The sequence below is a fragment of the Thermothelomyces thermophilus genome, chromosome 1 (genome assembly GCF_000226095.1).
Source record: "Thermothelomyces thermophilus ATCC 42464 chromosome 1, complete sequence".
NCBI classification, from domain to species: Eukaryota; Fungi; Ascomycota; class Sordariomycetes; order Sordariales; family Chaetomiaceae; genus Thermothelomyces; species Thermothelomyces thermophilus.
In genome coordinates, this window is record NC_016472.1 from 2,384,401 (window position 1) to 2,410,596 (window position 26,196).

The 26,196-nt window shown below is 56.9% G+C and overlaps 9 protein-coding genes across 9 annotated transcripts; 5 read left to right on the forward strand and 4 right to left on the reverse strand.

Moving 5' to 3' along the window:
• Positions 1–1,017: 1,017 nt before the first annotated feature.
• Positions 1,018–3,160, reverse strand: MYCTH_2295311 (uncharacterized protein). The gene is made up of 2 exons (XM_003658861.1): positions 2,883–3,160; positions 1,018–2,806 (listed from the first exon to the last, which is right to left on the reverse strand). The coding sequence occupies exons 1-2, from the start codon at positions 3,006–3,008 to the stop codon at positions 1,439–1,441; spliced, it is 1,494 nt and encodes a 497-aa protein (XP_003658909.1). The 5' UTR covers positions 3,009–3,160; the 3' UTR covers positions 1,018–1,438.
• Positions 3,161–4,955: 1,795 nt separating this feature from the next.
• MYCTH_2295315 (uncharacterized protein) lies at positions 4,956–6,323 on the forward strand. The gene is made up of 4 exons (XM_003658862.1): positions 4,956–5,313; positions 5,423–5,597; positions 5,660–5,830; positions 5,921–6,323. The coding sequence occupies exons 1-4, from the start codon at positions 5,252–5,254 to the stop codon at positions 6,197–6,199; spliced, it is 687 nt and encodes a 228-aa protein (XP_003658910.1). The 5' UTR covers positions 4,956–5,251; the 3' UTR covers positions 6,200–6,323.
• A 923-nt stretch (positions 6,324–7,246) lies between these two features.
• On the forward strand, positions 7,247–8,862 carry MYCTH_2295317 (uncharacterized protein). The gene is made up of 2 exons (XM_003658863.1): positions 7,247–7,889; positions 8,045–8,862. The coding sequence occupies exons 1-2, from the start codon at positions 7,336–7,338 to the stop codon at positions 8,841–8,843; spliced, it is 1,353 nt and encodes a 450-aa protein (XP_003658911.1). The 5' UTR covers positions 7,247–7,335; the 3' UTR covers positions 8,844–8,862.
• Positions 8,863–10,089: 1,227 nt separating this feature from the next.
• MYCTH_2295321 (uncharacterized protein) lies at positions 10,090–12,797 on the reverse strand. Its single transcript, XM_003658864.1, has 4 exons — positions 12,117–12,797; positions 11,579–11,937; positions 11,124–11,448; positions 10,090–10,960 (listed from the first exon to the last, which is right to left on the reverse strand). Exons 1-4 carry the CDS (start codon positions 12,335–12,337, stop codon positions 10,435–10,437), a joined length of 1,431 nt encoding a protein of 476 aa, XP_003658912.1. The 5' UTR covers positions 12,338–12,797; the 3' UTR covers positions 10,090–10,434.
• Positions 12,798–14,208: 1,411 nt separating this feature from the next.
• MYCTH_2295324 (uncharacterized protein) lies at positions 14,209–17,112 on the forward strand. Its single transcript, XM_003658865.1, has 2 exons — positions 14,209–15,261; positions 15,419–17,112. Exons 1-2 carry the CDS (start codon positions 14,597–14,599, stop codon positions 16,782–16,784), a joined length of 2,031 nt encoding a protein of 676 aa, XP_003658913.1. The 5' UTR covers positions 14,209–14,596; the 3' UTR covers positions 16,785–17,112.
• A 258-nt stretch (positions 17,113–17,370) lies between these two features.
• On the reverse strand, positions 17,371–17,755 carry MYCTH_2122524 (uncharacterized protein; the record flags this gene model as incomplete). The annotated part of the gene is made up of 2 exons (XM_003658866.1): positions 17,371–17,521; positions 17,715–17,755. 2 exons carry the CDS (start codon positions 17,753–17,755, stop codon positions 17,371–17,373), a joined length of 192 nt encoding a protein of 63 aa, XP_003658914.1.
• Positions 17,756–19,233: 1,478 nt separating this feature from the next.
• On the forward strand, positions 19,234–21,010 carry MYCTH_99077 (glycoside hydrolase family 26 protein; the record flags this gene model as incomplete). Its single annotated transcript, XM_003658867.1, has 4 exons — positions 19,234–19,426; positions 19,534–20,537; positions 20,663–20,854; positions 20,951–21,010. The coding sequence occupies 4 exons, from the start codon at positions 19,234–19,236 to the stop codon at positions 21,008–21,010; spliced, it is 1,449 nt and encodes a 482-aa protein (XP_003658915.1).
• Positions 21,011–22,907: 1,897 nt separating this feature from the next.
• Positions 22,908–23,870, forward strand: MYCTH_2055981 (uncharacterized protein; the record flags this gene model as incomplete). Its single annotated transcript, XM_003658868.1, has 1 exon — positions 22,908–23,870. One exon carries the CDS (start codon positions 22,908–22,910, stop codon positions 23,868–23,870), a length of 963 nt encoding a protein of 320 aa, XP_003658916.1.
• A 100-nt stretch (positions 23,871–23,970) lies between these two features.
• Positions 23,971–25,974, reverse strand: MYCTH_2295331 (uncharacterized protein). The gene is made up of 7 exons (XM_003658869.1): positions 25,761–25,974; positions 25,616–25,674; positions 25,528–25,556; positions 24,891–25,452; positions 24,554–24,823; positions 24,387–24,476; positions 23,971–24,331 (listed from the first exon to the last, which is right to left on the reverse strand). The coding sequence occupies exons 1-7, from the start codon at positions 25,795–25,797 to the stop codon at positions 24,071–24,073; spliced, it is 1,308 nt and encodes a 435-aa protein (XP_003658917.1). The 5' UTR covers positions 25,798–25,974; the 3' UTR covers positions 23,971–24,070.
• Between the last annotated feature and the right edge of the window lie 222 nt (positions 25,975–26,196).

A 26,196-nucleotide genomic window follows, 5' to 3' on the forward strand; every position in this document is an offset into this window, starting at 1 on the left:
TTATAGACGTGATGGTTCGTCCGGTCCACCACGGACGTTGGTTCCCTTTGATTCAGCCCTGGGGTCGCGCCCTGCAAACTACCCGCCGCCGCTCGGATATAATCAGGAGGTGTTGGGGTTCTCCAATTTGTGCACTTCCTTCCCATCCTCCCCCCGCCTTGAACCGGCGGGTTCGCATCCGCAAGTGGGTTAGCACCATCGGCCCGCTGGAACCGTGGGTCTCGGTTCCGCACCTCGGGCCCCGTGGCCCCAGGTTTGGAGAAGGTTTTCCCGCCTCTCTGGGTTCAAGCAACACAATACCCCAAAGCACGCAATCCACCCCCTTTCCCGCTGAATCAGTGCTGGTGTGGAGCATCCTTGTTTTCCTATCCGCAGTTGCGCTACAAAAGTAATCGGAACATGCCCGCTTTGCTGAGGCCGGGCGCTTGTTGGGGATTAGTTATTGAAGGGGGCCTCGGGACTTCACAAAATGACGGACGGGTAAGGGGTTCCACCTGCCGAACGGCGTTGCAACTCGACAGAAAAGCAATCCGTAGAATGTACGGATTATGTACATACATCCGTACGGATTATACTATCGGCGCCATGCCCCACCGCATTTGGATGAACTTTCGCCAACACCCTCGTCGTTTTGACCTTTTTTTTTTCTTGTTTAGTAATGCTTGTTTACTAATTCATGATATGGGTCCGATTGCTTACTGCAAGTCACACTCCTCCCTAGAAGAACACGCAGAGAAGAAGAGCCTTTGCTGAGATACTGACGGACCAGAGACCATGATGATGATGACGTCTTGTGAGGTCAGCAGAGGTCCGCTTACCTCTGTACAGAAAATGCCATATGTAGATAATGCACTCCGTTGTCCTTCGCTGAAAAAACGTGCCACTTGTGTTTGCAGCAGCGTAAGTGTCCGTAGGTAAGCAGAGCCAGGCGGGCCTCACACAGTGGGATGTCGCCGACCCTGGTCCGGCAAGGGGCATTGAGAAGATACACTAGATAGGGATTCATGTCGGTCACTTCCTACTCCAAAATTGAGTCAAGGTATATATTGGCAATTGTGATAATGCAGACCCGCCCCTCTCTATGTAAGACATATTAGAACTTTGAAGCCGAACCTGGCCAGCCTAAACCAAGCCCAAATCCGACGCCTAAAGACTCCGCAGCAAGCAGAACAAGGTAAGGAAGGTATGTGGCGTATGTACAAGATGAATTCCCGCGCCTTGTCACCGTGCCAGGGTATCCAACCGCCCAATTTTGGCTCGTCCTACCCTGCTACTCTTTCGGCGCGCCGTACTTGCGCCAACCTCCCCCAATGACAGCCCCTCTCCCCCCCCTCCCCCATCTCTCTCTTTCCCCGGGCTCATGGTTCCATTAGGATGTGCGGTGTATGAACTCACACGACGCGGTCGATATACGCTGTTGCTAAACTAAGCTAAAAGATCAAGGCCTCGCGCCGGACGGATCTATCACGATCTGCGGCACCTGGTTCGGCCTCGTCGTCCCCTCCGCGGCAGCAGCACCAGCAGCGCTCTCATCGGCCTGCGCCTGAGTCTGCTGGGCGGCCAGCTCCTCCATGCGCGCCGACAGGCGGTTCGTCCTCCTCTCGGCCGGCCCCTGGCCCGGGTATTCCGGGGGGGGGTCCGGGTAGGGGCTGGCCGGCCGCGGCGCGTCCGAGTTGCGGCGCGAGTGCAGCGGCGTGAGCTCGCCCAGGCTGACCTCGTCGTACCCCGGCGGGGGCGGCATCCCCATGTCGCCCACGTCCCCCGGCTCGATGATCTCGGGCGGCGACCCGGCCCGCGGCGTCGGGATCCCGGGGCTCGGGGTCGGGATCCTCGGCGCCGTCGTCCCGGCTGAGCTCGCCCTGGACCTCGACGTCTGCCCGCCCGCGGTGGCGGCGGCGGCGGCGGCGGCGTTCCCCCAGCTGTACCCGCCCGTGCTCAGGCCGGGGGATTCGGGCCGGCCGTGGGCGGTCAGCGAGGTGTCTATGCTCAGGGTGGCGCTGGCGCTGCGGTCGCGGCGACGGAAGAGGCTGTCGGCGGCGATGCTGGCGGCGTCGGAGAGCAGGCCGACGCGCTCGGTGCTCTCGGCGCTGTTGGCGCGGACGCGGGTGCCGTCGGCGCGGGCGATGCCGACGTCGGCGTACGAGACGCTGCTGACGGCGCGCTGGCGGGCGGCGGCGCGGATGCGCTCGTGCTCGTCCCGCAGCTCCTCGATCTCGGAGTTGCCGCGCTCGGCCGAGGCGCGCGCCTCCTCGCGCAGCTGCCGCAGCGCCGCCTCGTCGTTGGCCTCGCGCGCCCGCCGCCGCGCCTCCCGCCGCGCCTCCCGCTCCTCCAGCTGCCGCCGCCGCGCCGCCCGGATCCGGTACATCGCCTCCATCTCCTCGTCCCGCAGCGCCTCCTCCTCCTCGGCCGTCTGCATCTCCACCACCACGTCGATGCCGTCGCGCTCGCCCTCGCGCCCGAGCACCAGCTCGTTCTCGCTCGGCTTGGGCCGGTAGACGGGCAGCGTCATGACGCTGCGGATTGAGGTGCTGCGGTCGACGCCAGCGGCAGTGTTGTTGTTGTTGTTGTTGCTGCTGCTGCTGTTGTTGTTGATGTCTGGTTGCGCGTGGGAGTCGGAGAGGGCGTATTGGAGGTTGGCCTGGCTGGTGGTCGGGTAATGGCGGTGGTGCCGTTCGTCATCATCATGGCCTGCTTTGTGGTACGCGTGCCGTTCCAGGACATATCGGACGTAGAGATGCCGCAGGACGAAGAAGAGGATGATGACGGTGAGGATGGCGGACAGGGCAAAGATCACAATCTTCTGAGGCTGGGTAGGAGTAGATCCATCAGTGCGCAGTCCGGCGGCAGCGGTGCCGACCGAGGCCGACGTGGTTCTGACGTACCCGGTTGTGCCCCGAAGCGCTATTCCCATCATCACGGCTCTGTAGCGTCGAGGTCGGGTCGCTCAGTCTATCACCGCCTACTAATACCCGAGGCAACACAGCCTCGGCGAAAGACTGCGGGGCCATGGCGATGAGAGACGAGGGCAGCAGGAAATCCGCGTCGGTATTACGCCGTCGGTCGAGGAAAGCTGTCTACCCGGCTACCCCAGGTAAGGCCGCGTCCGCATCGTGGACCTCCCCGCGAGGGAAACGGACGAACGTGTTGCCGACCCGCGATACTGTGATGTACCAGAGTTTTCCGTGCGTTTGGGGCTCGGGCAGTACCTAAGGGTGAGATTGGGGCTGAGCCTGGGGGAGGGGTTTTTCGGTGGCTTATTTTTTTTTTTTTTTTCCCTTCTCTTCTTCTCCGCTGAAGGGATCCGTAAGATACGTTACTTTCGTATGTCGTGTGTGGTGATTGCCACCCAAATCAGTCCTAGATAAGAAAAATAAACCATAAACTCAAGATCGCCGTGGGCTATCGACAATGCGAGCAGATGGCATTGTTGAGGGCGGAGGTTTGGCAAGGTTATGGGAGGATGTACGGAATACTCGTGTGGTTTACGGAGGAGTGCGTTGACCGAATCGAGACAGGACGTCAGCCGGGCGGCGGCAGTGGGTAATTGGCTGGTCTTTTTTGGCTGTGAGGGACCTGCGCGGTCGAGGCACTGCTGCAGGTGCCAAGGTCGGACGCTTCATCTGAGTGGTAGTGTAAGGCTGGCCATCTGGACCAACCACCAGGGGCCGGAGTAGTGTATCGTGGGACTCGGCTAGCAGCGAGAAGGGTACCTAGCAATGAGCGTTCGCTGTCCGATGAATTGGCGAGCCCACAGAAGCTCCATTAGGGTGGAGTCCACAAAGCCCCTTGCACTTTCCGCTTTTTCAGCGAGCGGGCCCGCTCTGCTGCTTCTCCATAGTGAACAGTACACGATTAAGCACTTAGTTATTATTTAGCGCTCGTTATACCTCTACACAATGCATTGCGCTCCAACTTCCACCGCACTCTCTGGAACTCTTCGTCGGCCCTTCGCATATGCCTCGTCCTGTTGGCAGGATATCTTGAGTTGGATTTATTCAGCAGCCCAATTCGGGGCTGCGTACCTCGAACCCTTGTTCGACTCGTTCATAAGTCTACCTTGTCCGCGACAAGCGCGCTTGCGGGTGCTGCAAGATCAGCGGCGCTCTCTGTGGCTGGGCGACAGGTGAAACGACACCGCCTCCCAGCTGTGGCCTCTGCGTGGCAGTACGAAATACTTCAGAACTGAGGACATTAATTATGCCTATATTCCGTATGTACGGAGTACGGATTACTGTACTGTACATACATTACCTGATTTTTGGTACAATTGAAAATGTTCTCAAGGTTTGTTTCACCGTCCCTCCCTTGCATCTGGCTTGTTCGTACCTTGCAGCGAAAGTGAAACAAACAGACCCAGCATCCCTTGACAACAAAAGAAAACCAGGGATGCAGACATTTTTTTTATTGTCCGTCCTAGATACGGGCAGCTACAAGTTTGCAACAAACACCATCCTTCAATTGAGCAATCATCAGCTAGCAGGCCAATCCGAGACCACAGTTGCATCGACCGTTACTGGGTTGCGCCGCTCGGTTCCCATCCAATCGCTGGTCACGCCTTGCAATGCAGATTACTGAGTGGACACTTCACACCTCGCCCCAGGGCGGAAGGGCAATACAGTCAGCACGTATTCGGCTGGTGTTTTAGCGAGGCGCGAAAAAAAAAGGATGTGATTCGCACACAGATCGGCCCTACCGACAGACACTACGGTAAATACCTACAAGTGAAGACGGACGGACTGTACGAATCACAGCATGCTACCATAGTAGGGATGTGCACACTACTCCGTAGTGTACGAAGAAATCCTCAAAAGATCATACATATACTTTAGTACCTTACATCGTACACTGTTATAGTTTCCGACTGCCGGAGTGGACAGCTTAATCCCGGCCAAAGCCGGAGCCCGGGACGGATCGGATCGGCCTAGCGGCCCCACCCCCACATGCCCGAGATGATGGACTACTAATAGTAGACCTGGGGCACAACTCCATATTCCCCGGCACGAGACGGCCCGAACCTCGCTCATTCGCCAAGTCATCGCTCGACATGCGTGCAATCCGTCACCTTCAACATTCCGTTGGGCTTATTACACCTTCAAAGTTTCCAGTGAAAGGGCGACTACGAACATCCTTGGGACTCGCCCACGCTTGTTGGCCCTCTCCTTCCCGTTCGATTAGCATCCCCGCCGGCCAACCGGAGATCGGACCTCGGCTGTCGTCATCCGCACGCTCACTCAGTTCTAGAGCGCTCACGATGGCTGCGAACACATCGGGCGTCGAGGACCCCATTGTGAAGGCACTGCAGGAGTACACAACGTGAGTTCGCACCTCCCTGCATCATTTCTTTCTTCTTCAAAATATTTATTTCTTTTTTTAAAAAATATTATCTTGTCCATGTCGGTGTGCTCACGGGTGTCTCAAACAGATGTGATATCTCGGACGCTCTCGTCAAGCTGAACCATCCCAATGGCGGCTTTCTGCCCGGCATCACCATGTGGTCACCCCAGCGCCAAGACGGGCCGACCAAGATTGTCGGACCGGCGTACACGGTGCAGTACGCGCCCAAGGACGACGAGAGACCCAAGTGGCCCAGTCACTACGTGAGCCTCGCCCGGTCACACGCCGTCTTTGGAGCGAAGAGGTGGCTAAAGACGCCAGGCAGATCGACTCGGTACCGGCCGGAGCGGTGGTGTTCGTGACATCCACCCGCGCAACCTCCAACGCTCTCTACGGTGGCCTGATGAGCACCCGGGCCAAGGCCAGCGGTGCCGTGGGTTCTGTCATTGACGGCCGCTTCCGTGACCTGCAGGAGCAGAAAGACCTTAACTACCCGGTGAGTAGCCGTCTTCTCCCACCGCGCGTCGCGGATAACGAGCCAAGGCAAAAACAAAACGAGGCAGGAAACTGAAAGCTCAGGGAGCAGATCTTTGCGCGAGACGTAGGTACCACGCCTCCTGGCTCGCTGCTAAAGGTTGTCGCAGTCAACGAGCCGGTCAGAGTCAGCAACGACGGGCAGGACATTGTCATCAACCCCGGGGATTATCTTGTTGGCGATGTGAACGGGGTGGTCGTCCTCCCGAGGGGGCTTGCCGAGCAGGCATTGCCGCTCATGGCCAAGCAGGTCGAGGCGGACTCCAAGATGGCCGTGGAGATTCAGCAGGGTATGACCTTCACCGAGGCCAGCAAGAAGTTCAGATCTTGACCGGCACGTGAGGTCAAATATTAATCGTTCCCCGACAAGAGTAATAAGGGAATTAGATACTCGCCATTTTGCAAACTTTTTTTTTAAACAAAAAAAAATTCTCCAACCCATTTCGAAGGTGGCCGCTTTCACAATATTTGATGACGGTCCCGGCCGTAACAAAGAACATCTCAATCTAGAGACTCACCCTCAATTGGCTAATTAATAAGTCTTGACTACAACGGCAAGGTGGGCTTTTAATGACCGGGTACTCTACCCCGTCGCCGCAATGATAGGAATGAGAGGAACGTGTGCGGCTGACGAACGATATTTAATGCAGGGCCACCTCGCGGTTTTTTAAATTCCCTCTCGTTTGTATGTGCAGTATGTACATACATAATTACTTAAGGCACTTGAGTGCTTAATTAGCTGCCGTTTACCGATGCCGGGACTGGTTCGGTGTACTCACTATTACTACATACGAAAAAAGTACCATGAAATTCCGCCCATATTATCCCGCCATGACACAAGAACAGAGTTACATACGTTCAGGTTCATTATATTATACTACGGTGCGAGCCGCTGCACACGGACAGCCGAATCCACGCCGCCGCCGCCAAGGTAGAAAGCAAGCTTGTGAACGTGCCGATACGTACGGCATGCCCTGGTTGCGAAAGAGGATATTACACCGTAAATAAATCTTCGCATTTCAGACACGGCCAGGAAGACAGCAAATCAGATTCCCGGAACCACGAGGCGTGGTTGGGTGGCATTTTATTTTTAATATCGGGGGCTGTTTCCCCAAACCGTGGATTTCGTCGAAACTTGCTCATTTGGATTCAACCGAGAGCTCCCTATTCGGGGTTCCGGCTCGGATCCCAGACGTCCCCCTACCTCATTGGGTACATCAATGACACCCCCAGAGTAAACTTGCTCATTCCTGCGCACAATGCTGTTGGAAAACGGCTGCACACCTGGCGGCCGTAGTGTACATAAGGAATGTGTACAAGAGACTCGGCCATGTCCCCCCCCCCTTTTTTTGCGCCGCCGGGTTGTTTCTCGCCTTTCCCCTTACACCTGTTCTTTCGTTCTAATTACTCGAAGAGACGACGATCTGCATGGGACGCCCAACAGCTCGCTGAGCTGACATGATCACCATGAGGCCGCACCTGTTCTCCGGACTGCTGGTGCTGCTGAGCATCCTGCCATGGACCGCCGTCGCCCTGATCGGCCTCGGCCAGCAAATGTACTACCCGGCGTGCGGATACGCCTGCGTGAACGCCCTCTCGACCTTCCCCTTGTCGTGTTCGACCCATGACCATCATCACGCGGGGGGCGACGACGACTCGGAGATGGACATGGACATGTCGAGTATGGTGACGACGTCGCCGGCCTGCCGGGCCGGGGACCGGGCCTACCTGACGACGCTGGCCTGGTGCATGCACACCAGGTGCACCGATGACGCGGGCGCCGTACCCGCCTGGGACCTGGAGAAGTTCTGGGCCGAGCAGGCCACCACAGACCCGGCCGTCGCCCCCGAATGGACCTACGGCGACGCCCTCGCCAACGTCTCCGACCGCCCGCCGACCAAGGAGATCGCCGACGGCGACACGCTCAACGCCACCGCGCTGGTGCCCGAGGACGCCTGGACGATCCAGTATGGGACCATGACCACCATGGAGTTTGTCGAGACGATGCATGAGAGATACGGGTAGGCTTCCCCCCTTTTCGCCCCTTCCTCCTCCCTCCCCCCTCCTTTCTTTTTTTAATTCTAAATCCTTTTCCTTCTTTTATCCTCTCTGGTTATTCTTTTGGTCTCGGTGGCTGTCTGCTAACCACCTCTCTCTCTCGCGCAACACGCAAAAGCGTCGCCATCGTCCTCGTCGGTTTCGGCACCCCGATTCTGTTCACCGCCCTCCGCTACCTCCCCTACATGAACCGCCTTCTCGACCGCCTGAAGCCCTACGCCGTCTACCCGGCCATCTGGGGCGGGCGCCAGGTGCGGCCGCTGCCCTACCAGCTGGGCAACCCCCCGACCGTGGGGCAGGCGCTGTACGTGACGGTGCTGCTGGTGCTCAACGTGGTGCTGACGGCCGTGTCGTACCGCTCCTTCCAGCCGAGCGCCTGGTACGCCGACCGGTACCAGGAGGTCATGGTCTGGGTCATGTACCGCACGGGCGTGCTGGCCTTCGCCCTGCTGCCGCTCGCCCTCCTGCTGGCCGGCCGCAACAACGTGCTGCTCTGGCTGAGCGACTGGTCCCACGCGACCTACGTGCTGCTGCACCGCTGGGTCGCCCGCCTCTTCGCCCTCCAGGCCTTGCTGCACTCCCTCCTCGCCCTCGTCCTCTACGACCGCACCGGCCTCTACCGGGGCGAGACGACCAAGCCCTGGTGGGTCTGGGGCGCCGTCGCCACCGTCGCCGCCAGCGTCATGCTCGTCGCCAGCGGCCTGTACGTGCGCCGCTGGTCCTACGAGATCTTCCTCGTCTCCCACGTGCTTCTCGCCGTCTTCGTCATCGTCGGCTGTTGGTATCACGTCGAGCTGAGGTTCATGAGGATGTTTGGCTACGAGCAGTGGTATGTGTCCTCTCTCTCTCTCTCTCTCTCTCTCTCTCTCTCCCCCCCCTCCCTCCCTCCCTTACAAGCTGCCCAAAGAATTGGTTAGCCTGTGCGACCCAAGTTCAGAATGTGATAATGATTACTCACACAACGAGGCGGCGCTCAGGATCTACGCGGCGTGCGCGGTCTGGTTCTTCGACCGCCTCATCCGCCTGCTGCGAGTCCTCAAGACGGGCGTGCGCCGCGCCCGGGTGACTGAGGTCGGCCAGGACTACGTCCGGGTCGACATCGAGGGCGTCCGCTGGGGGTCCGCGCCGGGTCAGCACGCCTACGTCTACTTTCCGACTCTCAGCCCGCTCCGGCCGTGGGAGAACCACCCGTTCTCCCTCCTCCCCACCTCCATCCTCTCCCGGGCTCCCGCCGCCGCCGCCGCCGCCGCGGAGAGTCACGGCAGCGCCGCGTCCGCTTCGTCAGACGCGGAGCCAGACGATCCAGAGAAGGCCGGCGATCCGGAAAAGGGCAATGGCAACATCACCACTACCACTACCACTACCACTACCGCCACCGCCAACAATATTAACCACAGTAACAACCACCGTTCAGCAACAGCCGCAGCAACCGCAGCAACCACAACAACCACCACAACAACAACAACAACAGAATCAGAGACCCCAACCCGCACACAAGCCGGCGTCACCTTCTTCATCCGCAAATCCGCCGGGCTCACCCGCCGGCTCCGCGCCCACGCGTCCCTGCCGGTGCTCCTGGACGGGCCGTACCCCAACAACCGGACGGGGGCGGTGCTGCGGTGCGACCGCGTGCTGCTCGTCGCGGGCGGCATCGGCATCACGGGGGTGCTGCCGTGGTGGGCCACCTCGCGCCACCCGAACGCGCGGCTGTGCTGGAGCGTGCGGGCCGGGTCTGACCACGGCGGAGGCGAGCGGTTGGTCGAGGCGCTGAGGCCGGCGATCGAGACGGCGGGGACGGCGGACCGCGAGGTGAGCGTGGGGCGGCGGTTCGACGTGCGCGAGCTCGTCGAGGCCGAGGTGCGCGCCGGGTGGCGGCGCATCGGCGTCGTCGCGTGCGGGCCCGGCGGGCTCTGCGACGACGTCCGCGCCGTCGTGGCCGACATCGGCCGGCGCGAGGCTTCGCGCGGCGTCGTCCTCGAGCTCGAGGTGGATGCGTATTCTTGGTAGAGAGATGCAGGCAACAGAGAAGAGAAAAGAACAACAACAAGAACAACAACAAAAAAAAAAAAAAAGAACAGGAGAATAATATCAGATAATTAATACATGCAACCCTACCCACCCCCCCCCCTCTCTCCCCCCTACTCAATCCTCAACTTGCAAGCCCTGCGTTCTTGAACAGCCAACATAGCGAAATAAGCGGGCGGATGTCAAGTGGGATCATTAATTAATTAAGCTCCGAATATTCATTTTCCTGAGGACGAGAGAAGGCCTCTCGTGCTCCATTGCGAAGCTCTGAGCTGCTTGGATCCTCCGGTGGACGTCCCCTCAGTCAACCCCCGTGGTTATCTGGGACATATTTTAAATGATATAACGGCAACTTACAGTATGGGTTATATATAGCCCACAATGCAAACTTTCAAGTATCTTCTTCCTCTGTCTTCACGCACACGCGCGCGCGGGTATAGAACTTGGGGATATTTTATAGTAAGGCGGGCGTACAGGATCTAATTAGGCCTTTGTTTCCCCGCTCGCCATGTGGCCGTTTGCATTTGCCGCGACGGCCTCCTTGTCGGCGGCCCTCCTCTTGTTCCTGGCGCTCAAGACGGAGGCAGCGTAGACGAGGGCGGTGCCGGCGAGCATGACGACGCCGCAGAAGACGATGAGGCCCATCAAGTCGGTGTCACCGCCGCCGCCGTGGCCGCCAGCGATCGCGGTCTGGGTAGGGAGGCCGGTCAGGCTGGCGATGGCAATGATGGCGAAGAAGGTGCCGACCATGGCGCCGAGGTTGGTGGTGTGGCCGCCCGCGACCTCAATCATGGCCGGGGTCATGAGGGAGACAAAGGCGCCCGACGTGACCCCGAAGGCGAGGGCGAAGATGATCAGGCCCGCGAGAGAGTGGCGGTAATTGATGGGCAGCCAGATGACGAGCACCGAGATGCCGGCCAGCAGGCCGCACAGCGAGATGGTGCGCAGCGACGAGCCCACCCGGTCCGAGTACATGTTGGGCAGGATCCGGCCAGGGATTGAGGCGGCACTGAAGAGAGAGAGAAAGATAGAGAGAAAGGGAGACTAGTCAGTCACTGAATTATGTCTTGTATACTTGTTATATGTCTTTGTCTACTCTCTTCGAGCAGAAAGAGGGAAACAGGAAAAAAAAATGAAAGCTGGGGCAAGGGTGAGAAGATTTGGACACGTACTTGACCATCGAGACCGTGTAGAGGGCGATTCTTTTGGTCGACTCGTCCCCTTCCGCAAAAAGGGGTAGGTAGTCAAAGGGCCCAAAGAGACCCCAGTAGAAGAGGAAGCTGCCAGAAACAAACAGGAGATAGGTGGGCATCTTGAAGGGCTTCAGAGTAGTGAGGGTTCGGCGGCCGGCCAGGCCCTTTGGCGGCACTGGGCTGGTTACCAGGAGGTTGGCGATGGCGAGCATAACGCCGATCATCAGAGCCGTCCAGCGCATCGTTTGGCGGAAGCCGATCTCTTCAAAGAGGCGGGCAAGCATGATGGGGAACACGACACCTCCTGGAGCGCGGTTGTTGCGAGTCGTCAGATCATCATACCACGCACAAAAAAAAATACAAGACAAAGTAATAAAAGCTCTGCGGAAAGGACCCAAAAAGAAAGGAAGACAAAAGGAAAGGAAAGGACGTACCGACGGAGCTGCCGCTAATAACGATTCCCATGGCCAGGGCCCGCCTCTTCTTGAAGTACTGGCCGGCGGCGACCAGGCCCGGGACGAAGGCACCGGCGGCGCCCAGGCCAAAGCAGATAGACTGGGCCAGAAAGATCTGCCAGTACTCGGTGGCAAAGGACAGGGCAATGAGACCGCCGACGCAGAAGGCAAAAGCAGGGATGAGGATGGGCCGCACGCCGAACATGTCGACGCCGACGCCGACGGGCTGGGAGAGGAAGAACATGAGGAACAGCTTGGTGGTAAGGATCCACGTAATGGTAGACGGGGACTTATCGGGCAAAATCTCCTTCTCGTAGACATATTGGAAGGACCCGAGGCTGCAGACGCGTGTTAGCGTGTCCTATTTCTGTTCTTCTTTTACGTTTTGATTCCCTCTAAGAAATGATGAGCTCGTCCACTGCACAACATCATGGAAATGGGATAATGAAAGAGGCGTGCAAACAAACAAAATAAAAAAGAAGGGGAAAGAAAAAAAGAACCAAGGCCGAGTTCTTACGCATTGATGAAGCCGAATGAGCAAAACTGGCAGAGCCATCCTCCGACTACCGTGAGCCAAGCCCGCATGCCTCCGTCCGGTGGCACAAAGGGAACCGGGGCCGGGGCCGGGGCCATTGAAGGTTCTTGGGTGCTCTCTCGGGAGGCAGCGGCGTCATTGTTGGAAGGCGTCGAGGTCAGAGACGAGTCCTTGTGGTCATGTGGCTGCGCATCTGCAGCCATGTCGTGTGTGATTCACCGAATTTTAGCGTTTCAGAGATTTCACGCCAAGAATAAACGGTTACCGTTTTTCTGTTGCTGTTGTTGCTACTGTCTTCGTTATTGTTGTCCTTGTCACTGTTGTTGATGTTTTTGGCGTTGTTGTTGATGATATGCTGATATGGTGTTGTTGTGTTCTCCAAGAGACGGGTAATTAATAGAGAATCCCCAACGCGCAGACAACTGAGCGAGCCATCGACCTGTTTTCTAACTGAAAACCCTACCCCGTACACCCCATGCAGTGGATCACCGCATGCATGTCATGTTTCTCGTGTGGCTCGCACCACTGCCGCTTCCTTCTGTCGTTGGATAATCTCATTCTCTCCTTCCAACTGGCGCAGATGCACGGCGGCCGCGGAAGATCCGGGGAGGCCCGCGGATCATCCGATATCGCTCTGTACGCACTACGGACCCCAAAGCGCGCTGAACTGCTAATTATTATCTGGATCATCATGCCGGAATAGAACCGGTATTTTTTGGAAGGCGCGGCACCAGGGAAGGAGGGGTTTGCCTTGTGCGCGCGGCTGCTTCGGAGGAAGGAGGATCAAATTACCTAGCTAGGTCTCTAACCTTGCTTAATTGCGTATAATTATCGAACGAGTCTTCTAATAATACCTGTCCTCCTGTTCCCCTCTTCAGTAGAATGGAAAGAATAACCAGGAGGGAAGTACTTGTATCATAAGCCGGGCACAGAGAGAGGGAGGAGGGTAGCAGAGCTCGTTGAAATATTTTCAGAGTGTAGGCGGTTAGTCCGACTATAGTCGTACATACAAATATTTCCGTATTAGGCAATTTTCTTGATGATTCTTTAGCAACCATGCCATGTATGGCATCCGGGTGCCTATTACGGAGTATGGTGTAAAGTGTTCGGTTAATAGACCGAACTGAGCCAAGTGATTGGCTGCATCTTGCGTTGCCTGCCCCGGACCGTCCGAGGATAATTATTCCGCGAAGACACCGCGGGGGCACGCTCTTAACACGCTCCGGCGCACCTTGAGAACGGCAACAACCTCTTGACCGCCTTCCGCTTGGAAACCACGTCCCCGACAACCGCCCTTCTTTTCGCCCTTCAACAATCTGCAGGACCCCACAGAATCCTTCGTGAACCACTTCCGGCTCCACGGATACTCCGCGGCTATTAATTATCTCCCATGCTCTTATCCCCCCCTCGGTTTTAATGCTTTCTCGTCATGAAACGGAGAGCCGTTGATCCGGCCGACGACGAATCTCTCGGACCGCTTCAGCACCGGCAGCGGCAGCCGAGCCAACAACAGCCCGCCCAGAACGGGCAGCCGCAACATGCCCCGCCGGAACATGCCCCGCCGGAACATGCCCTGCCCCAGCAGAATGGCCAACAGAATCCCCACCAGCAGCAGAATAATGGCCCCAACCGGCAGCAGCAGCAGCAGCAGCAGCAGCGTGGTGGCCCGGTCCAGGGGCGCCGGCAACCCCAAACCTCGTGCGACTCGTGCCGCAAGCGGAAGCTCAAGTGCGACCGCCGACAGCCGTGCTCCAGCTGTGTGACCCGCGGCTTGCCCTGCCATGGCCAGCCGAATGCCGCTGGGAGTGCCATCGAACAAAGGTCTGACGGTTGTTATTGTTGTTGGTGTGCTGTTGGTGCTGTTGTTTTCTCTTTTCCAGCTCACTTCAATTTCACGGTTCGTGACTTGTGGCGTGGAAGCCTTTTATTCCATTTTCTATTGAGCTTTAATTACTTATTTTCAGCTCTAACTTTTTTTTTCACCTTCTCTTTCTCCCTGTCCCCCTCCTCCTCCTCCTCCTCCTTCTTTTCGCCTTGTTCCAGTTCCCTAGTCTGTCTCTTTCTCCCCCTTCTTCTCCTCCTCCTCCTTCTTATGTTTTTTTCTAGCTCCGTAGTGTGCCACGCTGACCGTTTGCAGTTCTGACCCGTCGTCGACCACTGATGCCGTCCTGCGGAGGCTTCGTGCTCTCGAGGAAGCTGTCTTTGGTAGCCACCAGGATCAGCGGGACTCCAAGGACTATGAGGACCACGGAGACTACCCACAGAACGGGTACCGCCCGGATAGGCGTATTCGGCGGGACCAGACTTCGCAGGCCAGCAGCTCTGCCGACACTCCCCCGCTCACGCTATCCTCGACAGAAGGGACGACGGTAGAAACGGCAGGGTCGGCAGGGACAGCAGGGAGAGCAGAGACAGCTGCCACAGTAGGCCCCCAGGAGCTGGAGCTCGGCCATACGGCCACCATGCCGCTAGGCCGGCTCCGGAACTTTAAGGTCGGCATCGCCACGCACCGGGCCGGGTACCCCCTCGCATTCCTCGGCACCTCCGTGCTAGAGATGGGCGTTATCTGGATAATGTCCCGGTCTGCCGCTGCCACCCTGTTGCAGGACTACCTCGACCACGTCTACCCCCTCCAGCCCATCATCCATGGCCCCACCACCCGGAAACTCCTCGAGGACTTCTACGATGGGCTCGCCCGCCGAGATCGCCTCGCGCCACATACGGCTGCCCTCATCCTGGCTCTGGCCGCCGCCAGCGCCTACTTTTGGCAGCCCGGCATCGGGCGTCACAACTACTTCGCCGCCGTCAAGGAGGCCGTCGAGGCCTCCTTCATCTGGCGCGACTGGGCCTTGGACATCCTGGTCAACACGGGCCAAGAGCAGGGAACCAGCACCTTCGAGGGCGTCCAGGCCTGGGCCCTGCTCTCCTTTCTGGCCCAGACTGCCGAGGGCGCCTCTCACCGTTTCCGCTTCTTGCACAACTGCTCCCTCGCCGCCGCGCGCGAGCTGTCGCTCCACCTCGTCGACAGCCCGACCAAAGCAGATCCTGCGAACCGTGCCGGCGACGAGAACCCCGTCAACTGCGAGCTTAAGCGGAGGATCTGGTGGCATATTGCCGTGACCGACTGGTAAGAGAACATTGCTCCCTTTCATCAACTTTGGAAACTCTCTGCCACAGAATACGGACCAGCGCAGAAGATGAAGGGAAAAAAAGAAAGAGAAAAGAAAAAGACTAAGAAAGCAGATAAACTGGGGGGGATAGAAGGCTAAATTTAGAGATCACAGGCTGCTCGGCTTCGCGGGGGGCCCGACCGAAGGCACGTACTCAGTGCAGCTGCGCCACATGAGCGTCCGGTATCCGAAGAACGTGAACGACGACGAGCTGGAGACGCTGAACGACTCGGTCGATGCGCCCCTCCACCGCTTCACCCAGATGTCGTACTTTCTCCAGCGGATCCGCATCGGCGAGATAATCCGGGCCGTTCTCGACGCCAGCAGTCCGGGAGACGCCGACGTGAACATCTCGGATTACAACAAGGTCCTCGCCTTCGACCGCCTCTTCGAGCAGGCCCTATCCGACTTGCCCGCCTTCTTCCGGCGCCAGGACCACCTCCCACCCCGGAGGCCCGACATGCTTGACCTGCAGCGCGTTCTTCTCCAGCTCGGCCTACTCTCGCGTCGCGCCCGCCTGCACCGCCCTTTTCTCCTGCAGCAACACGGCCGGCATGGTCGATCTGGCTTCCACCGTAACCGGTCCCGCGACATCTGCCTTGAGTCCACCCGCGCCGTTGTCTCCCTCGGGATCGACATCATCCAACGCTCCCTGTACGTTAACCAGGCACCAACAGAAACAGCAACGACAACGACAACTATGGGCGACCCCGTGCTCAACAAGACGCCTGGCCTCTCGGTCCACCGCCTCGGCCTCATCATCAGCCACCTCTCGGCCGCCTGCACCGTCCTGGCCATCTACACCGGAAGTGCTAGCAGCAGCAAGGGACGATTCACCGAGGGAAACGGACTGGAGAATGGAGACGAGGATGACGACGACCAACTGAACCGGGCCGCCGTGTCCCACGAGCTGGCGCAGGTTTGCCGCGTCCTAGGGGCCCTCGGCACCGAGTCGCCCGTCGCCGCCGATTTGCTGCGGAACCTGGTTGGCCTCCTGAACCGCTACCGCGCCCCCCCGGTCCAGCAGGGAGTGGCGCCGACGGTAAATGACAAAAATGTTGATGGCAGTGGTGGCGGTACCCGGACTAGAGGCGCTCACTTGATGAAGGAGGAGGAGAGGGAGCAACAGCAGCAAGGACTGCAGCAACAGCACAACTACCAGCACCAGCATTATCAGCAACAGCAGCAACAGCAACAGCAACAACAACAACAACAACAACAACAACAACAACAGCTACAGCAGCAGCAAATCGTGCCACCCTCATGGACGCCCGCGAACCAGATGGACGACGGAGGACGGTTCCCCCTCCCCACTGCGGACGTGATTCCGCAGCCTGGTCCGCCCGTGATTCTTGGTGGCGGCGGCGGCGCTCCGCCTCCGTTCAGCCTAGACGGGTTGTGGGACGGCTTCACCATAGGCTCGAGCGACGACTACACCCAACTATTCGCTAACTTGGACTATTATTGCGGCATCGCCTAGGAAGCATAATATGGCACTAATTATACATTACAAACGCATGTGCACACGGACATATTTTCTTTTTCTTTTAAGGAGCGCATAGTATGTACCTGGGAAAGTATTGTCTGGGAACATTAGTAAGGAGAGGGGGTTAATTGATTGATTAAACCTGATACAGTTCGTTACCTGCAGACGCGTCCATCATATAAGGTTAGATAAGATAAGCCCTATAGATCCTGGCAAACGGAGGGTTCTTTGTTCCCATCCTCTACTTATACAGAGCCACAGGGCTAGCAAACGTAGGAAGGGACACCGAACTTTTGAACTATCTTGATTTTACTACAACCTTCTTCCATCAAAACCCGATGACTTGAATGATATATCTGCAAACATCAGATCGGTCACGGGAAGGTAAATATATAACGAAACATTGAAGGCAGAGACACATCTCATAAGAGGGAGTTTTGTATTGTTTGTTGCGAGGGACTCGGCATTGTTTACTTAGGTACACATACACACTACCACCAGGTATCAGCGCCTCGTGGTCCCATTGAAACCTAATTAATAATTCACTGCGACGATGGAGATTAAGTCATGCTATGCTCACTCACATTCCGTACGCGACGAGACTGGAGAATGAGGCGGCAGTCATGTTGCCGATAAAGTAGTAAAAGAAGAAGCGCTTGGACGTCTCGTCGCGCTTGTACCAACGGGTGATGGTAAAGAGGCCCGCGGGGATGAAGCCGGCCTCACAGAGCCTGGTTTCCATCTCGTCAGCACCAAACCGCCATATGACACACCCGCTTGATTGATTAATTAATAACCGCCCGGAGAAGACACATCCTGATAGAGATGGTTCCAATATTGGAAGAAGGTTGTAGTATTGTAAATAGTTCAAAAGTGCGATGTCTTCTTCCTACGTTTGCTAGCTAAATATGGATCCAGTCCTACATGTCCAGGCGGAACGGAACGTACCGCGGCTGCCACCACATTATGGCCTATGTACTTTGTGTGCCGTAACGTCGTCCCGCGCCGGACGCCGAGACGAGATCGCGGCAACGGCACAGCGTGCAGGTGCCGTCTAGGCACATGGACCTTGACTGGGTGGCTTGGCCTCGCCGGGTATGGTACCACGGATAGGTATGTACGTTATCTAGTAACCTTCATAATAATACCCACTTCCGAATTCGAGCTATGCAATTCTTGTGTTTCCTTCGTCTTGGCGCTTTATGAAACAATCTGGGTTTATGAATGACATTGTCGGAAATGTACCGCTTGCACGTAGTTACTGATGTTCCTGATATGATACAAGCCCTCGCGCAAGCTCTTGATGAGATATCTCGGGTCCTTCGGCAAATAACACTATTAAGCAGCCTCATGAGGGTGAGCTTCGGCTCTTTCGCGCCCAGTTAATTACTACTGGACATCGTATGGGCCGACTGATCTGTAGTCAAATTACAGCTTCAAGCCCCGATAAACAACGTTCTTTGCAGCTCGCTCGAGGATTTCATCCTTAATTTGATTAGCTGACGAAAGCTAAGATAGGTAAATAATAGTCTAAGGCAATGTCAATGTTGATAACCGTACCCACTTTACGAGTGCCTTGGATCAACTAATAATAATTAATACCTCAGTTGTTCAACGACTCGAAACAGACGTCGTTCATCGGTGACTGTCACCCTGGGCTTTGATCACTTGAGGCATTTTCTATTGATTTTGCTGCTAGAGAAGCAAGCCACCCGCAAAAACAGGACATGATTACGGATCATGGAATGGCTTGACGCAATTATCTCCTGGATGCGCGAAACTTGTGAGGTTTAAATACACCGTGAAATGCTTGGCGCGGAGAAGCGAGCGAGAAGTATGTACATACAAGTCACGATGCAGCCCCCTACGCCGAAACAACCGGATACAATGCCCGGAGTCCGGGTGGATGCCAAGGCGGACTGGCGAAACACCGAGGCCGTTTTTGATGTTTTTTTATTCTCTGCTGCTCTGGGCGTCGGCATTCCGGACGAACTAATCGAGTAAAAAAGAGCTCTTGAAACACGAGTATTGTCCCTTTTCGTTTTCATACATGGCTTGGGTGATGATGCTCCGCACAGTGAATCCATACATGGTCCGGCTTTTGAGGGCATAGCAACGGCCTGATGGCCGAATTCTCCACGAATGCGCTACCGCAGGAGGCTGCTGAACCACGGCGGCGGCGGCGGCGCAAAGGCCTAGACGGTTCACGGAGCTTCACGCTCCGACATTGGCACCTGCCTGCCCCACACGGTCGGGGGGAACTGGGAGAACGAACTTGCGAGATGTTGACGAGGTATGACACCCGGCAAAACGCCAGGAGTCAGTTGATGAAAGCAGAATATAAGTCCCGGTCTCGCGGACGACACCAGCGGGACGGCGCACTCGGCACGACAAGCTCACGGGTTCCTTGGTTAATTATCCCTTAGCGACAACGAACCCTACCATGGCGAGAACGCTTCGATACCTGCTGTGCGGCATCCTCGCGTTAGCGGCGGGCAGCAATGCGGTTCCCGCAGCCCGTGGTTCGACCCGAGCGGCCCCGGCGGCAGAGCCCAGCACTAGTGCGACGACATACGAGGCCGAAGATGCCATCCTGAGCGGAACCACGGTCGATACCGCTCAGGAGGGATATACCGGTGAGTCCGGCATGACCGGAGAGCCCTCCTCTGACCGTTTAAAGGAGGGAGGAAAGGAGGGAGGAAAGGACGGACGACAGATGGTGAGGAGCTGACGGCCGTGGCAGGATCCGGTTACGTGACCGGTTTCGATGAGGCGAGCGACAAGATCACGTTTGAGGTCGAGAGCGAGGCCACTAAGCTCTATGACCTCAGCATCCGCATCGCGGCCATCTACGGCGACAAACACACGACGGTGGTGCTGAACGGCGGGGCGAGCAGCGACGTGTCCTTCCCGGCCGGCGACACGTGGGTCGATGTCCCGGCCGGACAGGTCCTCCTGAACGAGGGCGCCAACACGATCGAGATTGTCAGCAACTGGGGGTGGTACCTCGTCGACTCCATCACGCTCACGCCCTCGGCGCCGCGGCCCGAGCACCAGATCAACCGGTCCCTCAACAACCCGTCGGCCGACGCGAGCGCCAGGGCCCTGTACGACTACCTGCGCTCCATCTACGGCAAGAAGATCCTCGCGGGCCAGCAGGACCTGACCTGGGCCGACTACGTGACCCAGCAGACGGGCAAGACGCCCGCGCTCGTGTCGGTCGACCTGATGGACTACTCGCCCTCGCGGGTCGAGCGGGGGACCAAGGGCACGTCGGTCGAGGAGGCCATCACGCACGCCGAGCGCGGCGGCATCGTCTCGGCCCTCTGGCACTGGAACGCGCCCGCGGGCCTGTACGACACCGACGAGCACCCCTGGTGGAGCGGCTTCTACACGGACGCGACCGACTTCGACGTCGCCGCCGCGCTGAGCTCCACCGACAACGCAAACTACACCCTCCTGCTGCGCGACATCGACGCCATCGCCGTCCAGCTCAAGCGCCTCCGGGACGCCCGCGTGCCCGTCCTCTGGCGGCCCCTCCACGAGGCCGAGGGCGGCTGGTTCTGGTGGGGAGCCAAGGGCCCGGACCCGGCCAAGCAGCTCTACGCCCTGCTCTACGACCGCCTCGTCAACCACCACGGCATCAACAACCTCATCTGGGTCTGGAACTCGCTCTCGCCCGACTGGTATCCCGGCGACGACACGGTCGACATCCTGAGCGCGGACGTCTACGCTCAGGGGAACGGCGTAAGTTCCTATCTAATTATTAATTAATTACCAACCCACCACCACGACTCAGGGTCATTCTGAGAGAAGAGGAAAAGGGGGAGGGAGAAAAAAAAAGGTGGCTAACAAACTTTTCAAATAATTAGCCAATGTCTACCCAGTACAACCAGCTCATCGACCTCGGCAAGGATAAGAAGATGATCGCCGCGGCCGAGGTGGGCGCCGCGCCGCTTCCGGATCTGCTGCAGGCCTACGAAGCCCATTGGTTGTGGTTCGCCGTCTGGGGCGACACGTTCATAAACAACGCCGAGTGGAACTCGCCCGAGGTCCTGAAGACGGTAGGTTTCAACCGATCCCGAGACTGTACTTTTCCTTCCCGGGAAGAAAAACAAAAAATAAAAAAAAAAATTTCGAAACTGACTCCTCCCGACCAGGTCTACACCAGCGACTACGTCCTCACCCTGGACGAGATTCAGGGCTGGCAGGATTCGTGAGGGTATTCAGAACCTAGGAAGGTTGTTCGGCTAGGTAGGTATTAGGAGCTGCAACAGTGGAGTTCGCCCCCGTTGAGACGAGAATCTGGGGCCGTCTGGTGTTAAGCCCGTCGGGCAGGGTGTGCAGGTAACTTTATCTGGTATAGTTCCTACTGCCGTCAAATATAGAAACAATATTCGGTGTTCTTTGCGTCTTCTGGACCCCGCCTGGAACCCTTTACTCAACCGATATACCCATCCTACCCCCCTGGTAGAATTTCAGCATGGGAGGATCATGCATGACGGGAGTATCATGTCGGTCCTCAAATTCGATCTCGCCTCGGGGGGAGATAAGACAATATGCTGCTCCTGCCTACGTGGCATGCCTCGTAGCTGTGGTCTAATTCGAAGCCTGTTGACATCTAACTCGTCTGTTGTGTGCAGATAATTAGGGGCAGAAGTCTCAAGGAACACCACTTGCTAGATTCGACCTTGTGTAAATATCGTCTTGCGCCATACAGCTCGCCCCTTTATCTCACCCTGGGGCGTGTCTCTACCTGATTTCGTCTGCTGCTTGCTGATGGCACTAGTGGCATGGCCGAGGGCGCCTGGAGATGGCCGGCAGGTTCGACAGTTGCGACATTCGGATCAGCCTAGTCAATGATATCGCCACGGCCGTCGCAGCCAGGAGCAGGCATCGGCTAATTACGCCGTTGAATGTGACCGGCCTGGTGGCGAACAAGATTTTTTTTATAACAAGTGGTGATTCCGGGGACCAAGTAATTAATATGACGAAGTGTGGGCCAGAGTGCCTTATAACCTACTATCCTAACCATGGTTCCCTAACGGGAGCCGGTTCTCCGTTTTGGGTTCCGACACGAAGAGACTGGGCAGGCATCGGCGCTAAGGGTTAAGTATGTGGTGTTTCAAATGGTGGGGTGTTTCAAATCCTGGGGGTCCGACTAGTGTACGGATTAATATTATTGAATTGAACATTCAATTGTTACCTAGCCGCGAGCGTGGTCTTCGTCACCACCAATACTTACCGAGTAAGCTTACACAGTAGGGTCTTGTTTGCCATTCCGGCTTGGTCCAATCCAATCATGCATGCTACGGATGGTGTGCTGCAACCGTATGGGTGGATACTCAACGAATTCAACCCTTCACGCGTGTAACGGGATTTAGCGTAAAGTAATATGATCCTTGTCAGAATACCTACGGATTAATCCGTACTTAGGTGCAATTGCCAGACACGTGCAATTGCGGCGTCGCGCAGTTTCACAATCCTGGAAAACAACCACATGCCAACTGCGGCCTGCGGACCAGGCCGCAGTCCACTAATTAGATCCGTCTATGCTTCGTTCTTATGGCAGGAGAGAAAAAAAGATGAAAGATCCGATGCATGGCCGATGTTCCAGTGGGAGCTGATTTGAAGGACAGGTCGAAAAAAAAAATCCGACGATAGGTGTCAGAATACCCGTACTTAAGGTGCAATTGCTGGCAGGCAATTGCGGCGTCGCTTTTGCAGTTTCACAATAGGAAAAGTCGGTTAATTACGTTGCCTAATTAGTCCACATAGTTATCCGCCGCTGTCCCAACTGCCTCGTGAAACGCCTTACGGATATTATAGATTACACACCTACCAACACCCAAACGGGCCTCCAGGCCTGGTCGCTGCGCCCCCAAAAGTGCCACTGGGCCTTGGCCTTGGCTGAGCACCTTTACGAACTGGCCACAGCATTCTGACGTCCTTCAGTATTTATTTTTGAGCCCCGAACCAGCTAATTTCTCGAGCACAGCGCCCGCTTTCAATCGTTACAATCAACGGTCACCCACTCCGCAAACTCAGAGCGACTTCATGTTTGAGGATCTTCATCAGAGGTAGCAACCAATAACGCTACGAGCTACGCCGGCAGAGATGTCGCAACCAAGTCTCTTGGAAAGGAGCGAGGCACTCCCAGTTTTCGAACAAGCAGCACCGAAACCACAAACATCAGATTCAGAAGCACCAGAAGCGCTTCCGCAGCTCTACGACCCCAGCCTCCCAACCGATCTCAGTCACCTCCGCCAGAAACAAGTGCCGGCGCTTGACCTCAGTCAACATCCCAACTTTTACCAAATCCCTCGACCCCCTTCCTCCCTATTTGAATCATTAATAATATCCAACGGCAACAACAATCATGCCAGCTCCAGCCACGGAGCCCCGGCCCCGGACCCATACAAGGTTCTCCTCGTGATCCCGACCGCGAACGAGTCCAAGACCGAGCTGCTGTGGTCCCGCCTCTCGTCCACCAAGCCGGCACACGTCCAGCTCAGCTACTGCCAGGTCAAGGCCGAGTCGGGGGTCGGCGAGCAGCCGTACGACGAGGCGGGCCCGCGCGGCGCCTTCAACCGCGCCGTGAACGCGGTCGCCGCGCTGCTGGGCGACGAGGAGCGCCGGGCGGCGCTGGTGGAGGACCGGGGAGTGGGCACGCTCATCGTGGGCGCGATCGAGAACTTCGTCCTCCGCCACGGGATCCAGCCGGAGCCCGGCCGGAGCTGCGGCCCCGTCGACCACGGATTCGTCGTGCTCTGCCGCGTGTCGCTCCTCGACATGACGTGGGACTGGGTGGTGGGCGTCAGCCGGGGCGTGACGGTGCCCTGGGAATACTACTCGGCCGCCCAGAAGCAGGGCTTCGAGGATGAGGGTGAGGGCGAGGGCGAGGGCGAGACGAAGACGTGCGGCAAGGTCACGGTTGGCAAGCTGCTCTTGGCAAACGCCGGAGTGGATGACGCCAACTGGTACCAGGCGTTGGCCGGCGTGTCGAGATATGACTTGCTGGGGGAAGCTTTGAAATCGATGGATGTGCCTTGGCCCGCCGTTACCCCTTCTGGTGCCTAAGGGTGCGGTCGTCCCGCTGGTGGCGAACCCCGGGGGGAGGGCCTAGATGAGAGAGTGTGTTGCAGGTATGATACGTAATATGCGAGAATGGCATTTCACTGTTATGGCAATAGGAGAAAGATATGTGTTTTTCTTTTGTCATCGAACCGGTACCACCGTTCTCTCGGATGAACCATTTTACAGACAGGCAGATACAATTCTTACGCAGTTTCGACCTTGTCCGAGGCGCGCTGTGCTTGTACCCTTCGCTCCCTCAGGCTCTTCCATCGCGCAAGAGCCTGTTCGTACTGGGTCTGCGAAAATTTGGCGATGACGTCGCCGTAGACAAGCCAGACCTGCCAGAGCACCACGGTGACGATGGTGGCCGGTATGGTGGTGGCCCAGTAGATCCACAGCTTGTCCGACACCTCCCAGGTCTTGTTTTCCTCGCCAAAGCTGAAAAAGGTGGTGCTGAAGATCGCCTGTGGTCCGGTCAGAGAAAGCAAAGGTCTGGCAATAATGGGTCGTGAACCATACCGAGATGAAGGTGGCCGGGAGGAAGACCATAGTGAGCAGCGCAATGGACTTCATGACGCTGTTGTCCTGGCGCGCGATGTTGTTGAAAGCCTAATCGATTTCAGTCATGTTAAGACATGTGCCGGCCTTTGCCGATGCGCTGGTAAAATCTCGGGTGCATCACGTACCAGGTTGATCTCGTTCTCCAGCCGCCTGTGGTTCGACTCAGATCGCAATTTCAAACTCTTCACCAGCGAAATCTGAAACTGCGCGTAGCCATTGGCCTGCTCTATGTACGTTTCACCCAGATCTTCGAGTAGTTTGCCCTGGATCGCGGTTCGACACTCTTGCATCTCCGTGAGTGTCTCGATAGTGGCTTCAAGCACTTCAGACGTGTGGATAGCGTGGCGGGACATCTCGTGGATTGGGCCGAAGATGGCGCCGGTCCTCATGCGATACTAGCAGAATTGCCTGACGTCAGCAGCTCGCTATTAATTCCAGGGGGATGTCGACTAGGTGCTCTACCTTCTCGAGAAGCCGGACCGGGTCTCGCACCCGCCACACGGCGATGTCCGCGTAGACAATGAGCTGGTCCACAAGGTTCGTATGCATCGCATAAGGGTCTCGGAAGTCGAGCGGCTCAGTTCGTTTCCGAAGAAGCTTCAGCAACTCGTCCGGAAAGTCGGGCGGACAGTCGACACACAGAATTCGAGACGAGTTTGGGTGATCCCAGCGGGTGAAGAAGGACATTTCAAACCATTTGTAGCCCTTGCTGCTGGTCACATATTCTTGATCGTTGTCGTGGGCATCTTCCTCCACCTTCTTAACCATCTTTACCAGACATCGGAACCAAGTCGCTGCACCTGTCAGCTCCTGCCCGTGTCCTGCATGACAGGGAGTTGGGATCGCACTGTAGCTGGTAATATAGTTCGTAGAAGTGTGCTCTTGAGTGTAGGTTGCCTTGTTTCCAAAGTAGCCGTTCACCTCAAAGCATGTTCTGTTCGCCACGAATTCGGGTACGCCAAAATGAGCGAGGAGCTTTTGACGACGGCCGTCTGCGGGTGGGTAGTCGCGTACATCCAGAAAGCTGTCGCGGCCGGCCAATGTGGTTAGCATTGAGCTCACGCAGAGAGCCCATTCGTGATGATGCAGTGAACCTTACATGTAACACTGCTTCGGCAACGCGGCGGGCTAGTTAAGGCCTGGTTAGCATAATTAGTGCATTTACAGTCTGGCTCTGTATTTCAAACCTCTACTGCTTCCAGGGAGAAGGGCTTCTTGCTCAGTTGCCACTTGCTGCTCCCAGCGCCTACTCCGTATGCCCCGTTAGCCTGCTGCCCCATCTCTAATGAAGTTGTAATTACAGACTCAATGAGTCGCGGGTATGGCACGCACAGGGCTCGAGGATAGTCATTTCCGGGCTTGATGCCATGTTGGGTCTCAGATAAGCCCCGGAGGCCACCAAAAAAGCAAAGTCCGGCTAAATGGGCAGGAGAATACGGAGAGGGATTTGATTATTAACACGCTTCGAGCAATTGCTGATGTTTGGAGGTAGGAGGCTGGGAGCGCAGAAGAGTCTGGGACAGCGGTGTATTTCTCTAGTGTAAATAAAGCCTTGCTCTGCTGATCTGCCCATTAACTATTATTTAGGCGCCGAAGGCGCCGTTTCGACCTTCACAACGCAACGCCTTGTGCATTCTGCTCGCCGCAGCAACCTGCAGGGTCGTTGGGGGCCGGCAGCTTTCTGGCTTGATTGGCCCAAAAGCGAACCCCCCTGATGCGTGGCCTCAATTAGATTTCAAGCGAGCTGCAGCTGACAAAGGTGTTTGGC